This window comes from Pelobates fuscus, chromosome 7 (genome assembly GCF_036172605.1).
Source record: "Pelobates fuscus isolate aPelFus1 chromosome 7, aPelFus1.pri, whole genome shotgun sequence".
NCBI classification, from domain to species: domain Eukaryota; kingdom Metazoa; phylum Chordata; class Amphibia; order Anura; family Pelobatidae; genus Pelobates; species Pelobates fuscus.
The window spans coordinates 21,246,830-21,269,140 of NC_086323.1; the positions used below are offsets into that span (position 1 = coordinate 21,246,830).

The window sequence follows — 22,311 nt, forward strand, 5'->3', positions numbered from 1 at the left end:
CTGCTGCCCCCAAGAATTCTCGCACTTGTCTTCTATTCTTGGGTATCGGTATTTGGCACACAGCTTCTTTTCTCTCTGGCCCCATAATTCTTTGACCTTCAGAGATATGGAATCCCAGATATTTGACAGTTGGCAAACACAACTGAGCCTTCTTTCTAGACACCTTGTATCCTGCCTTCCAGAGAATGTGTAGTAGATCGTGCGTTGCTTGCTGACAGATTTCTTTTGTAACTGCTGCTATCAACAAGTCATCTACATACTGTAACAATACACACTCTCCTGGGATGGACTCGAAATCCAGTAGATCTTGACTTAGAGCTGAACCAAATAGGGTAGGTGAATTTTTAAACCCTTGGGGCAGTCTTGTCCAAGTCATTTGGCGTTTTGAGCCCGTTACAGCGTTCTCCCATTGGAAAGCGAAAATACATTGACTTTCTGCGGCAATTCGGAGGCAAAAGAAGGCATCTTTGAGGTCTAAGACTGTAAAGTAAGTAGCCCCGCCCGGAATTAAAGCAAGCAGGTTATATGGATTGGGTACAACTGGATGTATACTAACAACTGCATCATTGACTGCTCTCAAGTCCTGCACAGGTCGATACTCATCTGTACCGGGCTTTTGAACAGGCAGCAATGGGGTGTTCCAGGGGGAAGTACAGAATTTTAGGATACCATACCGTATGAACTTATCCAGATAAGATTGGATGTTCTTCTTAGCCTTCTGCGGGATGTGGTATTGTCTTAGGCTTACTGGATAAACCCCAAGTTTTAGTTCAATTTTAATAGGTGGAATATTGCGGGCCAGTCCTGGTGGGTTGTTCTCTGCCCAAACTCCTGGTATGTTGAATAAAGACTCATCACTCCTAGGGTTTTGGCTAGTCAACGCTGTATAAAGTCGCCACTCTTCTTCCTTTGGTACGGATAATGTCATAATACCTGAAGGTCCATTAAACTTTAAGGATGTTGTTCCATTTGGTAGGAACGTAATCTGCGCTTGTAATTTTGATAGCATATCACGTCCCAGCAATTGGACTGGACATTCAGGCATATAAAGGAATTGATGTTTTACTACGTGGCCTCCCAATGTACAGAGTCGACTTTTAAGAACCGGTTTTTCAGCACTTCTTCCAGTTGCTCCTATTACAGTAATAGTCCTTCCAGATGGAGGAGCAACTAGATTAGTCACCACTGAATGTTCAGCACCAGTGTCGATCATGAACGCACTCCTTTTTCCCCCTATTGATACATCGACCATAGGCTCCGCTCGACCAAGGGGGATGGAGCCCGGTCGGTATCAATAGTCCTCCATGACCGTGTCAGCCAATCCTACAAAGTCCCTGCCTTCTCTATCGCGGGACCTTTGCGCTGCTGGGAAATACCTATCTTCCCTAACACTTCCTCTGTTCCCATTGCTCCCTCTATTACCATTACTCCCTCCGGGGCCTCCTCTACCTCTCGCTCTGCCTCTAAAGTTTCCGTAACCTGCCCTGGGTTGGTCTCTCTCGTACTGCTCTCTTTGTGGACATTCGTTCCTCCAATGCCCTTCTTCCTTGCAATACGCGCACTGATTCCTACTCAAAGGCTCCCTACTCCATCTACTATCGCCTCTATCTGGGCCCCGTCTATCTACGCCTGCGATCGCTACCGCTAGCATGTCTGCCTTTCTACGCATCTTGCGCTCTTCCTCTTTCTGTTTCCCTATTCATATATACCTTATTCGCTACCTCCATTAGTTGGGTGATGGACATACCTGCAAACCCTTCTAACTTCTGTAGCTTGCGCTTAATGTCTCCGTAAGCTTGGCTGACAAAGGCGGAGTTCACCATTCGGGAATTATCTGCGTCTTCCGGATTAAAGGGGGTATACAAGCGGTATGCCTCCAATAATCGGTCATAAAAGACACTGGGCGCTTCATCACTTTTCTGAATCACCTCAACTGTCTTCGACATATTAATGGCTTTCTTTCCTCCGGCTTTCATGCCAGCAATTATAGCGTCTCTATAGGCTCTGAGTTGAACCATATCAGCACCATTTACATTCCAATCGGGATCGGTGTTGGGATAATGTGTTGCGGCCCATGCTGATGGATTGGCTTGGTTTAAAGTACGGGCTTTATCCTCTAGCGCTTTAATGGCCGCTTGATTAATTCTTGTCCTTTCCTCATTGTTGAACAAAGTCATTAATAACTGCTGGCAATCAGCCCATGTCGGGTTATGTGTCTGTACTATTGAGGTGAACAGATCAGTCATAGCTTGTGGTTTCTCAGTATACGAGGAATTGTGGGTCTTCCAATTTAAGAGATCGGTTGTCGTGAACGGGACATATACGAAGACTGGGTCAGCATGTGCCATTTGGCCTGCGGCATCGATATAGGCTGACCCAGGATTCAGACGAAGAGGCATCTGATAGTGTTTTAATTGTTGGGTACCGGTCAGTTGTCGGGTCTGTATGGGGCTACGTGGAGGGGCGTCAGTCATAGGTTCCAGTCAGGGAGAAATAGGGTATGGGGATGTGGGAGCTTGGTTTTGGGAAAAGGTTGTAAATAAAACACTTCGAGTCGAGCTAGAAGAAGCTTGACCGGAAGTCTGAAGTGGCGCCAAATCAGGATATTCGGATCTAATGGGGCTTGGCTCTGATTCCGGAAGGGGAGATTTAGTACGAGAGGGGGTGGATTCTGTACTGGAGGAGGAAGCGGAAGTGGATGAGGGCAATGAGGGAAGGGTTGCAGGACTTCCTGCATTTACGTCACTTCCTCTTAACGGAAAGTAAGGGGGCGGCAAAGGGATCTCGGACTCAGGGGGCGTGTCCAAAATGGGCCTAACACCAGTCCTAGTGGACAAACAAGTCCTAGCTACCATGAGGCGACATTGCTCCTCGTGGCATGTCTGAAGCCATTTTGGCGAGTCATTTACGGCCCGTCTCCAACAATCAATATAAGGAAACTGGCCGTAAAGTTCAGGCCTACCCGATACAGCCACGTGTAAGCGCTGTACCAGAGTTGGATCCAAACTGCCACGTGGCGGCCATGCCGCAACCAAAGTAAGCCACTCCCTAGTACACAAAGTGACCAAACGTACAGGAGACATTTTAACCCCAAAATCACAAGTTTTGAATCCCTTTTTAAAATTCTTCACCATACAACCTAAGGGATCCGGAATACTTATCAATGGAACGTCGTTGACAACGAATACTATGCAGGTATTAGCTGAAGGTATAGAGGGTCCCTTAGCAGTATAGGTACTAGGTATTACTATCTCTGTAAGGGACCATTGTTAGCTGAAGGTATAGAGGTCCCCTAGCAGTATAGGAACTAGGTATTACTATCCCTGTAAGGGACCATTGTTAGCTGAAGGTATAGCGGTCCCTTAGCAGTATAAGAACTAGGTATTACTATCCCTGTAAGGGACCATTGTTAGCTGAAGGTATAGCGGTCCCTTAGCAGTATAGGTACTAGGTATTACTATCCCAGTAAGGGACCATTGTTAGCTGAAGGTATAGCGGTCCCTTAGCAGTATAGGAACTAGGTATTACTATCCCTGTAAGGGACCATTGTTAGCTGAAGGTATAGCGGTCCCTTAGCAGTATAGGAACTAGGTATTACTATCCCTGTAAGGGACCATTGTTAGCTGAAGGTATAGCGGTCCCTTAGCAGTATAGGTACTAGGTATTACTATCCCTGTAAGGGACCATTGTTAGCTGAACGTATAGAGGTCCCTTAGCAGTATAGGAACTAGGTATTACTATCCCTCTAAGGGACCATTGTTAGCTGGAGGTATAGAGGTTCCCTAGCAGTATAGGAACTAGGTATTACTATCCCAGTAAGGGACCATTGTTAGCTGGAGGTACAGAGGGTCCCTTAGCAGTATAGGTACTAGGTATTACTATCCCTGTACGGGACCATTGTTAGCTGGAGGTATAGAGGTCCCCTAGCAGTATAGGTACTAGGTATTACTATCCCTGTAAGGGACCATTGTTAGCTGGAGGTATAGAGGTCCCTTAGCAGTATAGGAACTAGGTATTACTATCCCTGTAAGGGACCATTGTTAGCTGAAGGTATAGAGGGTCCCTTAGCAGTATAGGTACTAGGTATTACTATCCCTGTAAGGGGCCATTGTTAGCTGAAGGTATAGAGGGTCCCTTAGCAGTATAGGTACTAGGTATTACTATCCCTGTACGGGACCATTGTTAGCTGGAGGTATAGAGGTCCCTTAGCAGTATAGGAACTAGGTATTACTATCCCTGTAAGGGACCATTGTTAGCTGAAGGTATAGAGGGTCCCTTAGCAGTATAGGTACTAGGTATTACTATCCCTGTAAGGGGCCATTGTTAGCTGGAGGTATAGAGGGTCCCCTAGCAGTATAGTTACTAGGTATTACTATCCCAGTAAGGGACCATTGTTAGCTGGAGGTATAGAGGGTCCCTTAGCAGTATAGGTACTAGGTATTACTATCTCTGTAAGGGGCCATTGTTAGCTGGAGGTATAGAGGTCCCTTAGCAGTATAGGTACTAGGTATTACTATCCCTGTAAGGGGCCATTGTTAGCTGAAGGTATAGAGGTCCCTTAGCAGTATAGGAACTAGGTATTACTATCCCAGTAAGAAGCCATTGTTAGCTGAAGGTATACAGGTCCCTTAGCAGTATAGGAACTAGGTATTACTATCCCTGTAAGGGGCCATTGTTAGCTGGAGGTATAGAGGGTCCCTTAGCAGTATAGGTACTAGGTATTACTATCCCTGTAAGGGACCATTGTTAGCTGGAGGTATATAGGTCCCCTAGCAGTATAGGAACTAGGTATTACTATCCCTGTAAGGGACCATTGTTAGCTGAAGGTATAGAGGTCCCTTAGCAGTATAGGAACTAAGTATTTCTATCCCTGTAAGGGGCCATTGTTAGCTGGAGGTATAGAGGGTCCCTTAGCAGTATAGGAACTAGGTATTACTATCTCTGTAAGGGGCCATTGTTAGCTGAAGGTATAGAGGGTCCCTTAGCAGTATAGGTACTAGGTATTACTATCTCTGTAAGGGACCATTGTTAGCTGAAGGTATAGAGGTCCCCTAGCAGTATAGGAACTAGGTATTACTATCCCTGTAAGGGACCATTGTTAGCTGAAGGTATAGCGGTCCCTTAGCAGTATAAGAACTAGGTATTACTATCCCTGTAAGGGACCATTGTTAGCTGAAGGTATAGCGGTCCCTTAGCAGTATAGGTACTAGGTATTACTATCCCAGTAAGGGACCATTGTTAGCTGAAGGTATAGCGGTCCCTTAGCAGTATAGGAACTAGGTATTACTATCCCTGTAAGGGACCATTGTTAGCTGAAGGTATAGCGGTCCCTTAGCAGTATAGGTACTAGGTATTACTATCCCTGTAAGGGACCATTGTTAGCTGAACGTATAGAGGTCCCTTAGCAGTATAGGAACTAGGTATTACTATCCCTCTAAGGGACCATTGTTAGCTAGAGGTATAGAGGTCCCCTAGCAGTATAGGAACTAGGTATTACTATCCCAGTAAGGGACCATTGTTAGCTGGAGGTATAGAGGGTCCCTTAGCAGTATAGGTACTAGGTATTACTATCCCTGTACGGGACCATTGTTAGCTGGTGGTATAGAGGTCCCCTAGCAGTATAGGTACTAGGTATTACTATCCCAGTAAGGGGCCATTGTTAGCTGGAGGTATAGAGGGTCCCTTAGCAGGATAGGAACTAGGTATTACTATCCCTGTAAGGGACCATTGTTAGCTGGAGGTATAGAGGGTCCCCTAGCAGTATAGGTACTAGGTATTTCTATCCCTGTAAGGGACCATTGTTAGCTGAAGGTATAGAGGTCCCTTAGCAGTATAGGTACTAGGTATTACTATCCCTGTAAGGGACCATTGTTAGCTGAAGGTATAGAGGTCCCTTAGCAGTATAGGTACTAGGTATTACTATCCCTGTACGGGACCATTGTTAGCTTAAGGTATAGAGGTCCCCTAGCAGTATAGGAACTAGGTATTACTATCCCAGTAAGGGACCATTGTTAGCTGAAGGTATAGAGGTCCCTTAGCAGTATAGGTACTAGGTATTACTATCCCTGTAAGGGACCATTGTTAGCTGGAGGTATAGAGGTTCCTTAGCAGTATAGGAACTAGGTATTACTATCCCTGTAAGGGACCATTGTTAGCTGAAGGTATAGAGGGTCCCTTAGCAGTATAGGTACTAGGTATTACTATCCCTGTACGGGACCATTGTTAGCTGGAGGTATAGAGGTCCCTTAGCAGTATAGGTACTAGGTATTACTATCCCTGTAAGGGGCCATTGTTAGCTGGAGGTATAGAGGGTCCCCTAGCAGTATAGTTACTAGGTATTACTATCCCAGTAAGGGACCATTGTTAGCTGGAGGTATAGAGGGTCCCTTAGCAGTATAGGTACTAGGTATTACTATCTCTGTAAGGGGCCATTGTTAGCTGGAGGTATAGAGGGTCCCTTAGCAGTATAGGTACTAGGTATTACTATCCCTGTAAGGGGCCATTGTTAGCTGGAGGTATAGAGGGTCCCCTAGCAGTATAGGTACTAGGTATTACTATCCCTGTAAGGGGCCATTGTTAGCTGGAGGTATAGAGGGTCCCCTAGCAGTATAGGTACTAGGTATTACTATCCCTGTAAGGGGCCATTGTTAGCTGGAGGTATAGAGGTCCCTTAGCAGTATAGGTACTAGGTATTACTATCCCTGTAAGGGGGCATTGTTAGCTGGAGGTATAGAGGTCCCTTAGCATTATAGGTACTAGGTATTGCTATCCCTCTAAGGGACCATTGTTAGCTGAAGGTATAGAGGTCCCTTAGCAGTATAGGAACTAGGTATTACTATCCCTGTAAGGGGCCATTGTTAGCTGGAGGTATAGAGGGTCCCCTAGCAGTATAGGTACTAGGTATTACTATCCCTGTAAGGGGGCATTGTTAGCTGAAGGTATAGAGGTCCCTTAGCATTATAGGTACTAGGTATTACTATCCCTCTAAGGGACCATTGTTAGCTGAAGGTATAGAGGTCCCTTAGCAGTATAGGAACTAGGTATTACTATCCCTGTAAGGGACCATTGTTAGCTGAAGGTATAGAGGGTCCCTTAGCAGTATAGGTACTAGGTTTTACTATCCCAGTAAGGGGCCATTGTTAGCTGAAGGTATAGAGGTCCCTTAGCAGTATAGGAACTAGGTATTACTATCCCTGTAAGGGACCATTGTTAGCTGAAGGTATAGAGGGTCCCTTAGCAGTATAGGTACTAGGTATTACTATCCCTGTAAGGGGCCATTGTTAGCTGGAGGTATAGAGGGTCCCCTAGCAGTATAGTTACTAGGTATTACTATCCCAGTAAGGGACCATTGTTAGCTGGAGGTATAGAGGTCCCTTAGCAGTATAGGAACTAGGTATTACTATCCCTGTAAGGGACCATTGTTAGCTGAAGGTATAGAGGGTCCCTTAGCAGTATAGGTACTAGGTATTACTATCCCTGTAAGGGGCCATTGTTAGCTGGAGGTATAGAGGGTCCCCTAGCAGTATAGTTACTAGGTATTACTATCCCAGTAAGGGACCATTGTTAGCTGGAGGTATAGAGGGTCCCTTAGCAGTATAGGTACTAGGTATTACTATCTCTGTAAGGGGCCATTGTTAGCTGGAGGTATAGAGGGTCCCTTAGCAGTATAGGTACTAGGTATTACTATCCCTGTAAGGGGCCATTGTTAGCTGGAGGTATAGAGGGTCCCCTAGCAGTATAGGTACTAGGTATTACTATCCCTGTAAGGGGCCATTGTTAGCTGGAGGTATAGAGGGTCCCCTAGCAGTATAGGTACTAGGTATTACTATCCCTGTAAGGGGCCATTGTTAGCTGGAGGTATAGAGGTCCCTTAGCAGTATAGGTACTAGGTATTACTATCCCTGTAAGGGGGCATTGTTAGCTGGAGGTATAGAGGTCCCTTAGCATTATAGGTACTAGGTATTGCTATCCCTCTAAGGGACCATTGTTAGCTGAAGGTATAGAGGTCCCTTAGCAGTATAGGAACTAGGTATTACTATCCCTGTAAGGGGCCATTGTTAGCTGGAGGTATAGAGGGTCCCCTAGCAGTATAGGTACTAGGTATTACTATCCCTGTAAGGGGGCATTGTTAGCTGAAGGTATAGAGGTCCCCTAGCAGTATAGGTACTAGGTATTACTATCCCTGTAAGGGACCATTGTTAGCTGAAGGTATAGAGGTCCCTTAGCAGTATAGGAACTAGGTATTACTATCCCTGTAAGGGACCATTGTTAGCTGAAGGTATAGAGGGTCCCTTAGCAGTATAGGTACTAGGTATTACTATCCCAGTAAGGGGCCATTGTTAGCTGAAGGTATAGAGGTCCCTTAGCAGTATAGGTACTAGGTATTACTATCCCTGTAAGGGGCCATTGTTAGCTGGAGGTATAGAGGGTCCCTTAGCAGTATAGGTACTAGGTATTACTATCCCTCTAAGGGACCATTGTTAGCAGTATAGGGAGTAGCCTGTAGTGTATGCAATGACCGCTGTGTTGGCAGATGCCCTGATCAAAGATGGCCGCCAGACGCATGTCACGTGTCTTTCGACCAATCGAGCTGTCGATGGCAGTCGTGTTATTCCGGGTGTGTGACGTCACGTCCGGTTTGTGACACCTCAGCAGCCAGCCGCTTCCTTCTGCTCTGTATGCATTACCGCCTGCCGGCGTGCGCCCGCTCCGTGTTACTGTGTGCCCGCCGCCTGCCCAGCTCGGTGCCCGGCTCTCTGACCCCGTGTGCCCGCCGCCTGCCCTACTCTCTGACCCCGTGTGCCCGCTCGCTGTGTGTCGCCATGAAGCCGCTCGTTGTGTTTGTTCTCGGTGGACCCGGGGCCGGGAAGGGCACCCAGTGCGAGAGGATTGTGCAGGTGAGAGGGCTGGCAGAGCATGATGGGAGTGGTAGGACTATCTGGGGGTGCAGGTAATGGCAGAGCATGATGGGAGTGGTAGGACTATCTGGGGGTGCAGGTAATGGCAGAGCATGATGGGAGTGGTAGGACTATCTGGGGGTGCAGGTAATGGCAGAGCATGATGGGAGTGGTAGGACTCTATCTGGGGGTGCAGGTAATGGCAGAGAATGATGGGAGTGGTTGGACTCTATCTGGGCGTGCAGGTAATGGCAGAGCATGATGGGAGTGGTAGGACTCTATCTGGGGTGCAGGTAATGGCAGAGCATGGTGGGAGTGGTAAGACTATATCTGGGGTTGCAGGTATTGGCAGAGCATGATGGGAGTGGTAGGACTCTATTGGGGGGTGCAGGTAATGGCAGAGCATGATGGGAGTGGTAGGACTATCTGGGGGTGCAAGTAATCGCAGAGCATGACAGGAGTGGTAGTAATTTATCTGGGGGTGCAGTTAATGGGAGTGCATTATGATAGTACTTTATCTGGGGGCAGGTGATGATGGCTAAGCATTATGCTAGTACTTTATCTGGGGGCATGTGATGATGACTGAGTGTTATGGGAGTGGTAGTACTTTTTCTAGGTGGGCAGTTAATGGGAGTGGTAGTATTTTAGCTAGGGGTGCCGGTGATGGCTGAGCATTCTGGTAGTACTTTATCTGGGGGGGGGGAGGTGATGGCTGAGCATCCTGGTAGTACTTTATCTTGGGGGGCAGGTGATGGCTGAGTATTCTGGTAGTACTTTATCTGGGGGTGCAGGTGATGACGGCAGGACATTATGAGAGTGGTATTACTTGGAGGTCTTGTCAGATGTTCCTTGTAGTATTGTCATGAGACAGGGAGTTTTGACTGACAGAGAATTATAGGCATGATTACACACTAAATGGGGTCCTGTAGTTGATCATGAGAATGATGTGAGTGGTAGTATTTTACATGGGGGGGGGACTGTGGTTGACTGTAGAGCCTTATGGGAATGGTGGTACTATTATGTGGGGGGCATTTGAAGGCGACAGTGTTCTGGGGGGTAGTACTTACCAGTAATTTGGGAAGGTTCAGTTGGCGCCAGAGTATTGTTAGTGCTTTATCTTAAACTGGGGGTCTGACAAATTATGTTTGCATGGAATGGGATTGGTAGTGTAGTCTGATTGTGAGAAGGATAGCTTTGGCGGTCAGAGAATTATAGAGTGATAGTACTCTAAATGGAATCTAGTAGTTGATTCTAGAAATGATATGAGTGATACTGTTTTAAGTCCGTTTTGGCAGTTGATCCTGCTAGTTAATTACGGGAGTGGTACTTGCTTGTCAAGTAAGGTGTGCCTAATGCAAATTCTTGTTTGGTTTTAGCACAGGCTTCAATCTCTTGCCTGGTTTTAGGATTGTACCTAAACACGTAAAATGTATTACACAAGGTCCCACGTGAAGCCGTGGACGTTTATTGCTATAGTCTGGCCTTTTTGTGTTTAGCACTCCACTACATTCTCAATTGTCATAAGCTGCTTTCCATGTAGTAGAGTAGTTGTATAAATGTCATTAAAACATGCAGTCTGCAAATTTAAAGAATAATGGGTGCAAAATAAAAATTTGATCTTCAGCAAAATGTACTTTTTAATTTGTGTATAAAAACTCTCCAAAGACTGTAGTCACATTATTTCAACTAATCTGTCTTTGTCCTAGAGATGATTATAAGGTTAAGCCCTCTCTCCTTGGTGACGTTGCAGTGAGAGATTTTTACGCACTATTATCATAGCGTTCTTAGAGAACGTTGCTACAGACAAAAAAATAAAACATCCAGTAATTGTCTGTCATTTATGAAAGAGGTCAGGAGAGCATGATCAGGCGTATTCAAGGTGACCTAAATACACAAAACCACTCCACTTTCAACAGAGGTATGCAAATGTTAGCAAGTAAAACACTGAGTTTGCAGTAGGCACATGGACAAAAGTATTGGACAATCGATGATTGATGCAATTGCGTGAATCTATCATGTTAGGTGGTGGAGTGTAAGGATGTGGAGTATTTTTCCTAGATTACACTTGTCACCCTAATAACACTCAAAGGGACATTACAGCTGATTTGTGTTTCGTTCTGGTGAGTATAATCATTCCTTTCAGGCTTTTTGCAGTAAACACTAAGAAAATGGAGTGCTTACAATACAGCTTAGGGATACCTCCACTTGCCATTCCTCAGATGGCTACTAGAGGTACTTCCTGGGCCAGTGCTGCACACTGTGCAGCACTGCCAATTAATGTCTCCACCCTCTGCATGGAGACTCTGAACTTTTCTTGTAGAGATGCATTGATTCATTGATGCATTTGACTTGTGCTGCTCTGTCCCTGATCTGCCTCCTTGATAGTCTCAGCTATTGGAAAGCATTTTCATTGGCTCAGAGAATCACTGCTGATTTTGTCAGCCTAGCAGGCAGATCAGAGGCAGCAGCTGCTGCATACACCACTAAAGGTAAAATTGTACTGTATTTAGGTGAGGGGGGGAGCAGATGGTGTTTTTAACACTATAGGGTCAGGAATACATGTTTAAGCAGAATTTGATTGTCACAGTGTACCGAAGCATTGTTGTCTTACCATGCTCATGGGTCAATCGATCCATTAGAAATGGATAGTTCCAGTAGGATAATTTGCCTTGTTGGAAAGTGTACCTAATCATAAGCTAATTTTGAACCCATGCAGTGTCCCACTTAGGAATAGAAGAGTGTACCAGATAATGTGGCCCCCAAGTGAGGAAAACTGTCACAATTAATATTTTTTGTTTCCCCATTTTTCACATTACTTGGTTTTCTTTAGTTCCGATTACCTATAATATTGTGTATACAGTTGCCAACATATTGGCCCTGCCAATTTGACCATTGGGTGCATCCCTTTTGATCCTGGGTCAGTATAAGCCATTATCTGACCCAAGATCACATTTATTTGCCCAACTGCATTCAAAAGGTGATGGCCTAATGGCCAATAAAACCATATATACCTGTGCATATGCTGTGGTTGTATAAATTTCATTATACAACACAGGCAGCTTTCTTTAACTTTCCGGTGAAGAATGTAAGAATCCGATCACTTTGCGATTCATGTGAAACTACCCAGTGGCAGGCACGGCATTGACTGGTGACGTTGGCTTTCCTGTATTAAACTGAATTGTGGAAAGCAATTTTCAGGTGAATATGCCACTTATTAGTAAAACAGTATTGTACGGTAGACAATAAAACATCACAGTTTAAAATTAAGTTGCTTAATAAATAAAACATGCAAGAGTAAAAATACATTTTCAAATTATTATTATTTTTTGGCATTGAATTCTGCTTCTGCATTTAGAGAAATGGGTTTCCACAGACGCCCATAATTTGGAAACACATGAAAGAGTTTTTGGTTTGCTTCTGTAAATTATGCAGAAAAGCCGCAGTTGATCATATAAAATAGAATCCACAAGGAATGAATATATTTTGCATACACAGAAAATCCGTTTATTGGATTTCATTTGCTGCAGACAGAGGGTTTTGTTTCAGCTCTCTGTTTAGCTCCAGGTAGCGTAATTTCTCCGGAGCTGGATCGTTGATGTTCTCTTGCATGTGAGAAACTACAAAAAGCTCAATGGGCGTCTAAATGGGCGTCTAAAGTACATAGTGCAAGAAGATGAAAGTTCCTATCATTTCTCGCAAGTGACAGCTTATGAGAAATTTCAAGATCTGTGTCAGAAGCTGTTTGAAGCTCTGCCTTTTTCCACATTTTGCCCAAAATGTTCTCTTGCATAAGACAAAATAATCCTTAGTATGTCTATCTTTTTAACCCCGTGTATATTAAAATTATTTATAGATGATTTATCTTCACGATAAACTAAAGTTACTGTGACATTGGTGCATTAAGTCAAAATAACTGATGCGGTAACATACTGCCAAAACGCAGGTTTTCAGCTTACCACAACTCATCATTTACTGAATAAACACCCTGAAATTGCTCATAATCTTTTCCTGACATTGATTTCCTCCATTCTTAGAAATATGGCTATACCCACCTGTCAGCCGGAGACCTTTTGCGTGATGAAAGAAAGAAGCCAGACTCCCAGTTCGGGGAGCTCATCGAGACTTATATAAAAGATGGGAAGATTGTTCCTGTTGAGATCACTATCAGCCTGCTTCAAAGGGTAAGCCATTTTCAACATTTCTGTGACATTTCGATAGGATAGCATTTTCTTCCCTCAGATTAGAGTGTATTACGTTGATCAAATTTAGTAAATTAATGTACATATCCAAGGGTTGGCTTTGGCCTGCCTTTTAAACAATCACACCTGTAACAATTACACTATTCACCCACCTACGTTGCTTGATCCGATTCTAGTGCAATTATTTATTTATTCTTTTCGGATCTTCTGACTAAAAGTGTCGCCACTTAAATTAAAATGTGTGCGACTGGAAATGGACGAATTGCTGCTTTTGAATTATTTTATATTTGAAATCAGGACAAATTACATTAAATATTTAAAGAGATTCTAGTAACAAGCTGAGTGAATGAATTGGAGTATGAGCAAGCAATCTGCTTTTATTATGTGGGGCCAACTCAGCTGCTATTGAAACATATGATCTGAATTAGTTACTGCCTCTGTAATGCTAGATCTGCCCCAGTTTTTCCACTGTCTCCCTCCCACTGGGAATGAAGGCTAACCTTTGGCAATGCAGCTGTGTTTCCCACAAGGTTCAATCAAATTAATCTGCGGTACCAAACAACATAGGCCATCATTGCTCTTTGACATTTAGCCCCTTCAGTAGATAAGCAGCCTGGGATATATGGGAAGGCAGTATGCCTGGAGTTGTGTGTGCGGGGGGGGGGGGGGGGGGGGGGTAGAAGGAGAGGTTATCCGGTCTATTCCTACAACTCCAAAACTACCACGGGACGTTCTGTTGATGTTTGGATGGAGCCCCATCTAGCATCTATAATAAATTATTTTCTGTAGGTGGGCCTTCTTTATTTAGGCCTACCCATTAGTCGGTTTCAGCATACCACAACCGACTTTCATATCCATATATTGCTAAAACCTTTATTACTTGCATACGGCTTTGGTTCCCAGCCACAAATATATGGTTAGACTCTCCCACACACAGCCTTAACCACATGCATTCTATTGCTTTGGTCTATCCACTTGTAATCTAGGATTTATTATTCTGTTTTCCTTGTATCGTTTAATTTGTGTAATATTTAAGCATATAACTCCCTTTTTTTTTTTTACCTTGTGTGAAATACTTTCATTCGTTAGTCACCATCTGCACTTTCAATCTCTCGGTCCCCTTCAGCTAATCTAGTATAGCAACCTCTCATTAAATCCTCCTTCGATTGTAGGGTTAATGATATATCAAAGCTCAATGTTTTTTCGTGTGTGTGTGTGTGTATATAATATGTGATATAATATTTCATTACATCACATATTGTAGTCTATTCTATTTTTTTTTTTTTAAATGGACACTATAGTTACCTGAACAACGTCCGCTTAATGAAGCAGTTTTGGTGTATAGAAAATTCCCCTGCAGCCTCACTGCTCAATCCTCTGCCATTTAGGAGTTAAATCCCTTTGTTTATGAACCCTAGTCACACCTCCCTGCATGTGACTTGCACAGTCTTCCATAAACACTTCCTGTAAAGAGAGCCCTATTTAGGCTTTCTTTATTGCAAGTTCTGTTTAATTAAGATTTTCTTATCCCCCTGCTATGTTAATAGCTTGCTAGACCCTGCAAGAGTCTCCTGTATGTGATTAAAGTTCAATTTAGAGATTTTGATACAATTATTTAAGGTAAATTACATCTGTTTGAAAGTGAAACCAGTTTTTTTTTTTTTTTTTATGCAGGTGTTCTATCAAAATTCCCTACCCATGAAAATCCCCTACCCTCGTCACTTCCGGGGAGGGGAATCAGCTGGATCCTGTGCTGCACATGCGTGCTAGCACTCCTGCTACTCCTCCACAGCCAGGTCCTGGAAGGTAAGTAAAACTAGTTTTACACTTTAATTATAGTTAGTGCATTCACTAAGCTTAGGACATGGGACATTTAGGGTTAATGTTAGGGTTAGGATTAGTGACTTGTTCATATTTAGTGATATTTCACATTAGGGGAATATCACTAAATTGTGATTTCTCACTTTATTTTAACCCTTACCCCAAGGGTTAGGGTAAGAATAGAGTGAGAGAGGTTAGAATCACTTACCTAACCCTAATTTGAACCCTCACTTAACCCTAAATGTGTCCCGTGTGCCTAAGCTTAGTGAATGCACTAACTATAATGAAAGTGTAAAACTAGTTTTACTTACCTTCCAGGACCTGGCTGTGGAGGAGTAGCAGGAGTGCTAGCAGATTCCCCTCCCCGGAAGTGACGAGGGTAGGGGATTTTCACGAGGTAGGGAAATTTGATAGAACACAGGCTCTGTCAATCATACCCAAGGGAGGTGTGGCTAGGGCTGCATAAACAGAAACAAAGTGATTTAACTCCTAAATGACAGTGGATTGAGCAGGGGAATGATCTATACACTAAAACTGCTTTATTTAGCTAAAGTAATTTAGGTGACTATAGTGTTCATTTAAATAAGTTGCTGTAAAATTGTGTCAACTAGCCGCCAGTCAGTGATTCCACGAAGACCAGAGTGCAAACAAGAGTTTAAATAAATTGTTTGGAGTACTCTTAACAAATGGAAGAACTAGCATGAGTGTGTCTTATCCTCCTTTCGTGTCAGTACAGCAAGGTGATTTATTTTGTGTTGTGTTTTTAAAGGAACACTCCAAGCACTGTAACCACTGCGGCCTATTGTAGTAATTATGGTGTCAGCCTTGCCCTGGCGCTCTCCCATACTAATTTGTCAAACCATTTTGGTATGGTTTATCAACTTACCTTGGTCCTGCTAGGCCATTGTCTTCACTGAGCTGTGCAGGACTACACTCGTTGGCCGAGTGCATAAGCTGAGCGCTGTCAGCCATTGAGCTGGGTAGGCCAGTCTTGGCCTCTAGAAAACATCTGGCTTCTGCTGAAGAAGATAAAATGTGACTCAGGCGCCTGCCGGACTTGTCAAGCCGTTGTAAAATATTACTCTGGGAGGGCAATAGACTCTAATGGTTACGGTGCTGTAGTGTTTATTTTAAAACTTGATGTATTTTATGTGTTTGTTCTTCTAATTTTGCAGTGATTTTTTTTTTTGTATTTTTAATTTAAATTAAAGTGTGTTTTAATGTATTACAGGCTATGGAACAGACAATGGCTGAACATTCCGACAAGAATAAATTCCTCATTGATGGTTTCCCCAGGAACGAAGACAACCTGCAGGGATGGGAAAAGACCATGAATGGCAAAGCATCCGTGACTTTTGTGCTCTTCTTTGATTGTGACAATGAGGTAACGCCAAAGGAATTATCAGGTGTGACCCATTCCAGTGCATTTTCCCCGTCGCTACAGCGATATCAAACAAAACATTTCTAAATTCTTGCGTGGAGCTGTCTAGAGATGTTACAGCTGGATTTTTAAATCTTGTCAGTCCCTAAATAAATATTATTATATAATTTTTTTTTTATTTTTTTTTTAATAAAGTAACAGAGAAAATTGTTTGAAATTTAAAATCTATACATTTGCTAGCACCTCTTTTGGCACAACGCATAGATGCAATGTACTTCTCTAATGTTCGCGTATGTTGTGTATATCATGACGGTTCTTTTTGGGGTGGGCGGGGCTTACACTTTTTTTATTTTAAGTTACACTGTCTATTCAAGCAACATAATGCTTGTGATGCTAATTTATCTCCATGGTTTCAAATTTAAAAATCCTTAAAGGGAATGGTGGAAAAATAGATACAACTGTAATGTTTTATTTGCCTTTAACAAAATATCAATACTTTATCAAACTATTTATAAGAGTAGTTCAATAAATATAGGTGTCATACACAGAGGATGGTAAAACTACCTTTTATTATTCCAGATGCTTTTCTCTCATTTTTGGACTTTTTGGACAAAGAAAAAAAAATAAGCATTGACCTGAATTGATATTTGTCAAGTCATTTTGATTTGAAATTAAGCCAGGTTAACTTTTTGTTATGGGGAAATTTGACAGTTCTTATTTTGGATCTAGAACAAGGTTTTATGAAAACACATCATCCATATTTGTGGGTCTTTGAGTGGGTCTGCGTAAATGGCTAAATGATTGCCTGTCTAATGTTAAAGATACTTTTTGGGGGATGACTATGTATACCAAGCATGTCAAATAAGCAAGGTGTAAGTTGATATGGGCCACAAAAACCAAAAACTTTCATAGAAACGTAGGTTTATTAAGAAAAGTACAGTATAAAATTGTTGCCTAGCTGACACTGGACTACTCATGCTCATGGGGCTTCAAAGTAAACCAAAGAGCGGATTTATTTTAAGAAGACGTGCATGTGCATATAACCAACGTTTCAGTCCAACTACCTTGACATATTAAAAGTTTGGTAATGGGACTGAAATGGTGAATGTATGCTGTTGCACAGCTGTAAAAAACAAAGGACGTTATTTTGTTGATTTTGAAGTCCTATGAGTGTGTTCTTCGCTTTGACTGAGATCATGAGCTATTGGGAGGCTATTGTGCATGTGTGGCAAAAAGCTGTGCGGTCAAACAGCATCTCCATGGGGAGCGTTCAGCACCTCCATGCAGATCCAATCTAATACACTGCCCCCTTCACCCATTCGAATACACTGCCCCTCCTCCTTCCATTCTAATTAAATACACTGCCCCTCCTCCCAGCACTCTAATTTGATACACTGCTCCCCTCCGTCCCCCAAATGAATACACTGCCCTACCCCCCCCCACCACTATAATACACTGCCCACTCCCTCCCCCAATTTAATACATTTACCCCCTCCCTCCCCCAAATTAATACATCGCCCCTCCCTAAAATGAATACACTGCCCACTCACTACCTCAAATTAATACTCTACCCTCCCCATCCCCAATTTAGCACACTACACAGGAAGTTCCCTAAAGCCCCTCTTCTCCTACCTTAAGTTGAGCCGCCTGTCCTCCAGTTCCAGCTGCTATTCTCTGCTTATCTCTGCTCAAGCAGGCTAGATGCTCCTCTGGCACTGCGAGCATGAGGGAAAGAGGAGTGACTGGTGTGACTGGTGTGTGTGACTGTGTGTGTGTGTGTGTGTGTGTGTGTGTGTGTGTATATATATATATATATATATATATATATATATATATATATATATATATAATATACTAGGTGCATACTGTGCATTTATGTAAGACTTTTTTTTTCCCTTTGTAGACTTGCATTGATCGATGCCTGGAGCGAGGGAAAAGCAGTGGAAGAAGTGATGACAACAGGGAGAGCTTAGAAAAGAGGTACTTTTACATTGCAGTTGGTCTTCCTTCTCACCATAGTATACATACATAGTATAGTATACATGATGCTTTCATTAAGTGTAGTGATAGGTTTTTTTGTTTTTTTTTTAGTATACCATTTACTGATTATATTTTCACCCCTTTATTAGTCCAATGGATACTAGTTAGTGTTTTGCTTTTCAGAAAAAGTGGAATATGTTCTTTAAAGGGACACTGTAAAAACGATTCCTAACAATATATTGTCCCTGATCCCGCGATGTCAAGACGATGGGGAGAACCTAATGCACTTGTGGATTAGAGCTTCCATTTGAATCAATGCATTCCTATGGGGATTTTAAAGCATGATTGTGTGAATTGAGGAAGCACATGTAGAGTCTGTTTTAACCCTGCCATGTAAACATTGCAGTTTCTCTAAAACTAAGTTTTACATTGTAGGGTTAAGGGGACAGGGGCACTGCACCTAGATCTTTCAATTCGATAAAGTAGTCTGGGTGACTAAAATAGTCTGGGGTCTCTTTTAATGCATGTGTTTACATACCCGCACATCAAAAATAAAATTTAAAGAGAAAGGTACATTGTCTATGGTTTTCTTCTCAAAATCGAGCACATGCATGAAGATCTGTTCTAGAATCTAGGGCAAAGCAGTTATAAGAAACATTCCACTGATTTCCATGGTGATTGTTCTACTTTGAGTTATGTGCCCCTCTGTTACAGTATTGTAGGTGTTTTTTTTTTTTTTGTGTGTGTGTGTGTGTAAGTTGACCTTTTTATTTCATGCGAAGTTAACTGGCATATGACAAACTAATACAGGGAGTGTCCATTACAAACAGGACGGATTTTGTACTGTGAACTGTGATGGCTATGACATTATTGGAAGAGCATCTCACTGACGCTTTATCAGAGGACTTTGAAATATGTGTGACACCCAAAGCTGTCTTTGGTTACACATTTACTAACCTAAAGCAAATTTGATCATCAAACCCTCCATTTTAATATTATTACACACAAGATAAAGTCAAATATCTTGACAAGCCTTTTTTTTTTATTATTTTTTTTGTTACATTATTTTCTTGCAGAGTTACAGGTACACTTCAGTGTAAAGGTGACCCCCTCTTTTTTTTTTTTTTTTTTTTTTTTTTTTTCCTGCATTTGCTGGAAATCTTCCAACAGCAGTGATTTCTGGGGTATAATTGCAGTTGCCATCTTTCTGCTATTGAATGAATTGGCATTTTGCTATGACGGCAGAAATCCACTTTTATTCATTTATGTATATCATCTTGGCTGATTAAAGCATCACTTTAACATTAGCAATGTATTCCTACCATTAGTGTGTTTGGCTAACTATATAGATTAAAGCTTCACCCACCGAGTAAAACAATTCGATTAGCTCACCTTCTATCCTACAGCAGGCAGAGGCAACCTTCGGCTCTCCAGATGTTTTGAACTACACCTCTTTAATGCTGTGCCAGCGTTATCGGGGATGTAGACCACAACATCTGGCGTGCCCAAGGTTGCCTATGCCGGTTTTGCTGCAGTTGTCTGGTGTACCCGACTAAGGTCATCATTGTGTCTTTCTTCATAGAGATTCACTGTCTATGGAGAGAGTTTAGCATCTTTATGCATACAGTTATATTTAGATTTCTCCACAAATTAAGAATTCATTAGTAATGATTAAGGACTTCTGGGATTATCAAGACTTGATTTTTGTTTTCATCTTTTCTGAAAAGAGCCACCCACTTGGCTGTGAACTATCAGATGTCAAGGGTGTGTTCACAGGAAAAAACAGATGTATACAAATATATCTCTCCACCAAAAAGATCATACTTGGCTGGTGTGGGAATTTATGAAAACTATTTCCCCGAAGAGTTCCCTGCAAACTTGCTTCTAAGACAATGTATGCTTGTTACAGAAAATCTGGTGAACAGGCTAAACATATATCAGAATGAAACACAACATAGTGTAATACAAGTACAAATATAACACCGCAAGAATCACAGGAACTCTAGCAGGGTGGATAGTAGAAAAACGGTTTCTTTTTGATAGAAACTCAAATCCAAATACCAACCGGTTCTTTTGTTTAATTCTGGTATTTGAAACTATGCAGTGTTGTAATTACATTTTTGTCTTTTTTTTATTTATTTATTTTTCTTGTCTCAGAATTCAAACATACCTGCAGTCCACCCGGCCTATTATTGATCTGTACGAGAAGACCGGGAAAGTCCGGAAAGTGGATGCTTCTAAATCTGTTGATCAGGTAAAAGGCGTTTTTTCATTAAATCATTTATTTCAGTTCAGTAATTTCTAGCTTATTACTTAAGGTTAATACCAGGACGAAAAAAAAAATAACATAATCCCTTAATGCATATTGGACTACTTGTATCTTGGTGTTGATGTAAGGTGCCTGGGTAATGATTTCTTTATTTTGTTGTTCCAGGTTTTTGCAAAAGTCCAAGAAATATTTGACAAAGAAGGATAACTATTATTTTGGGGAATAAACTTCCAGCCATGTATGGATCAAGCTTTTCCAGTTCTTTTCTTTATTTTCAGGTTTCTTTTATATATATATATATTTTTTTTTTTATGTACAAATATGCAATTGGGTTGTTTGTTTTAAATTTCCTTGTCTGCCAGTCTCAACAGATTATCTTCCACTGTCACCACTACAGAGTGAGATTGTATTTTGTGGGTTCATGCCAAAAAGAAAATAAACCCTTGCACTGATGTCATTTTTTTTAGTTCTGCGGAGCTTTGACCATGCAAACCTCAAATGGCAACAGCTTGAGTTATTTATTTAGAAAGCAGTGTAGGTTCTGCTTCGTGTTTGACCCCTCTGTTCTATCCAGTGCTCTTTAAAACACCCCATCCTTGCACCTTTAAAAGACCCTTTTTATTTACTTGCAGTAAAGTATTGCATTGTGACCCATGTATATGCTCTCACTTTTTTGTAATGTATTTGCCCATTCAATTGACTCTTAGTTGAAGCAAAATCTACCTCTGATCACGGTGCACACAATCGCATATTGGCCTCCTTGGATGTCAACAAGGTTTAACTCTCTTAAACCTCTATCAGGTTGAGGTCTAAAATACTTCATAATAAAACATTTAATACGCGAGCAACAATTTTACTTTCACTGATTTTAAATGCATTAGAAGGTTCTGTATTCTTGAATGTCACTGATGTTACAACTTGTTTGTCTCTACAATCATTCAGGATGGTTGGTAAACTGACCATACCAGTGATTTTTAGCACAGTACGCAAAAGGTCTCAAATGACCTAGGTTTTATCAGTCTCACCGCTAGAACAGAAAAAGCCAAATGAAATATTGGGCTGTTTGGTGGTTCTTATCCTGGGCCTTATCTGTTAACTTTATGGTGGTAAAACATAATCTTGCCAATACTGGAATATTTAAACATATGTTGAAACATTGTGTACCGCAGTACTAGACGCATGGGATCTGTAATGTAAGCATGAAAGTTGGCAAACTCCATAAACATATCCACAAACCATCCATAGCTGATCTTGTATACAGATGTCTGTATGCTCCTTTGAACATTGCAGTAGGTTAAGGAACTAAGATAAGCTTAGGATATGAGAGCATTGTAAAATGTGTTTAATAAAAATCTCAATTGAATGAATAAATATCACTGTTCCTATTTTTTTTAAAGTAATTTTTTTAAGTGTGTTCCCGATTTTGGCAAGAATGTCAAAACAAATACATATTCTAGGTTTCGAATTGCAAATATTGTACCAATATCCCCTTCCATTTTTGAACTGTCACCTTGGTTTCATTCTGGTGAGGTGGCTACCTTGTGACCACACCACCTGCTCTATACTGTGTGTTTACTCTTGTGCCTGAGTGTCCTATGATATTCAAATCCCATAATTCTTTGCCAGCTTCAAACTTGCAGAGAGTTACAAGAGTTTCTGTATATGACTAGTATTGATGCCAGACTACAGTCCTCATCCTTGGTCAGTGTAAAAGATACAGGTTGTGTCAGTAATGCTGAAATATAAAAGGCTTTTTTTTTTTTT

At 41.9% G+C, this 22,311-nt stretch overlaps 1 protein-coding gene across 1 annotated transcript; it reads left to right on the forward strand.

Annotated features, from left to right (window-relative positions):
- Positions 1-8,646: 8,646 nt before the first annotated feature.
- On the forward strand, positions 8,647-21,932 carry CMPK1 (cytidine/uridine monophosphate kinase 1). The gene is made up of 6 exons (XM_063427191.1): positions 8,647-8,897; positions 12,932-13,078; positions 16,149-16,301; positions 18,202-18,278; positions 20,436-20,532; positions 20,713-21,932. The coding sequence occupies exons 1-6, from the start codon at positions 8,679-8,681 to the stop codon at positions 20,752-20,754; spliced, it is 735 nt and encodes a 244-aa protein (XP_063283261.1). The 5' UTR covers positions 8,647-8,678; the 3' UTR covers positions 20,755-21,932.
- Positions 21,933-22,311: the final 379 nt, after the last annotated feature.

Coding starts and splice junctions, on each gene's coding strand:
- CMPK1 (XM_063427191.1), top strand. CDS start 8,679: ATGCATTACCGCCTGCCGGCGTGCGCCCGCTCCGTGTTACTGTGTGCC. Junction 8,898..12,931: donor AGTGCGAGAGGATTGTGCAG/GTGAGAGGGCTG, acceptor CTCCATTCTTAG/AAATATGGCTATACCCACCT. Junction 18,279..20,435: donor AGGGAGAGCTTAGAAAAGAG/GTACTTTTACAT, acceptor TTCTTGTCTCAG/AATTCAAACATACCTGCAGT.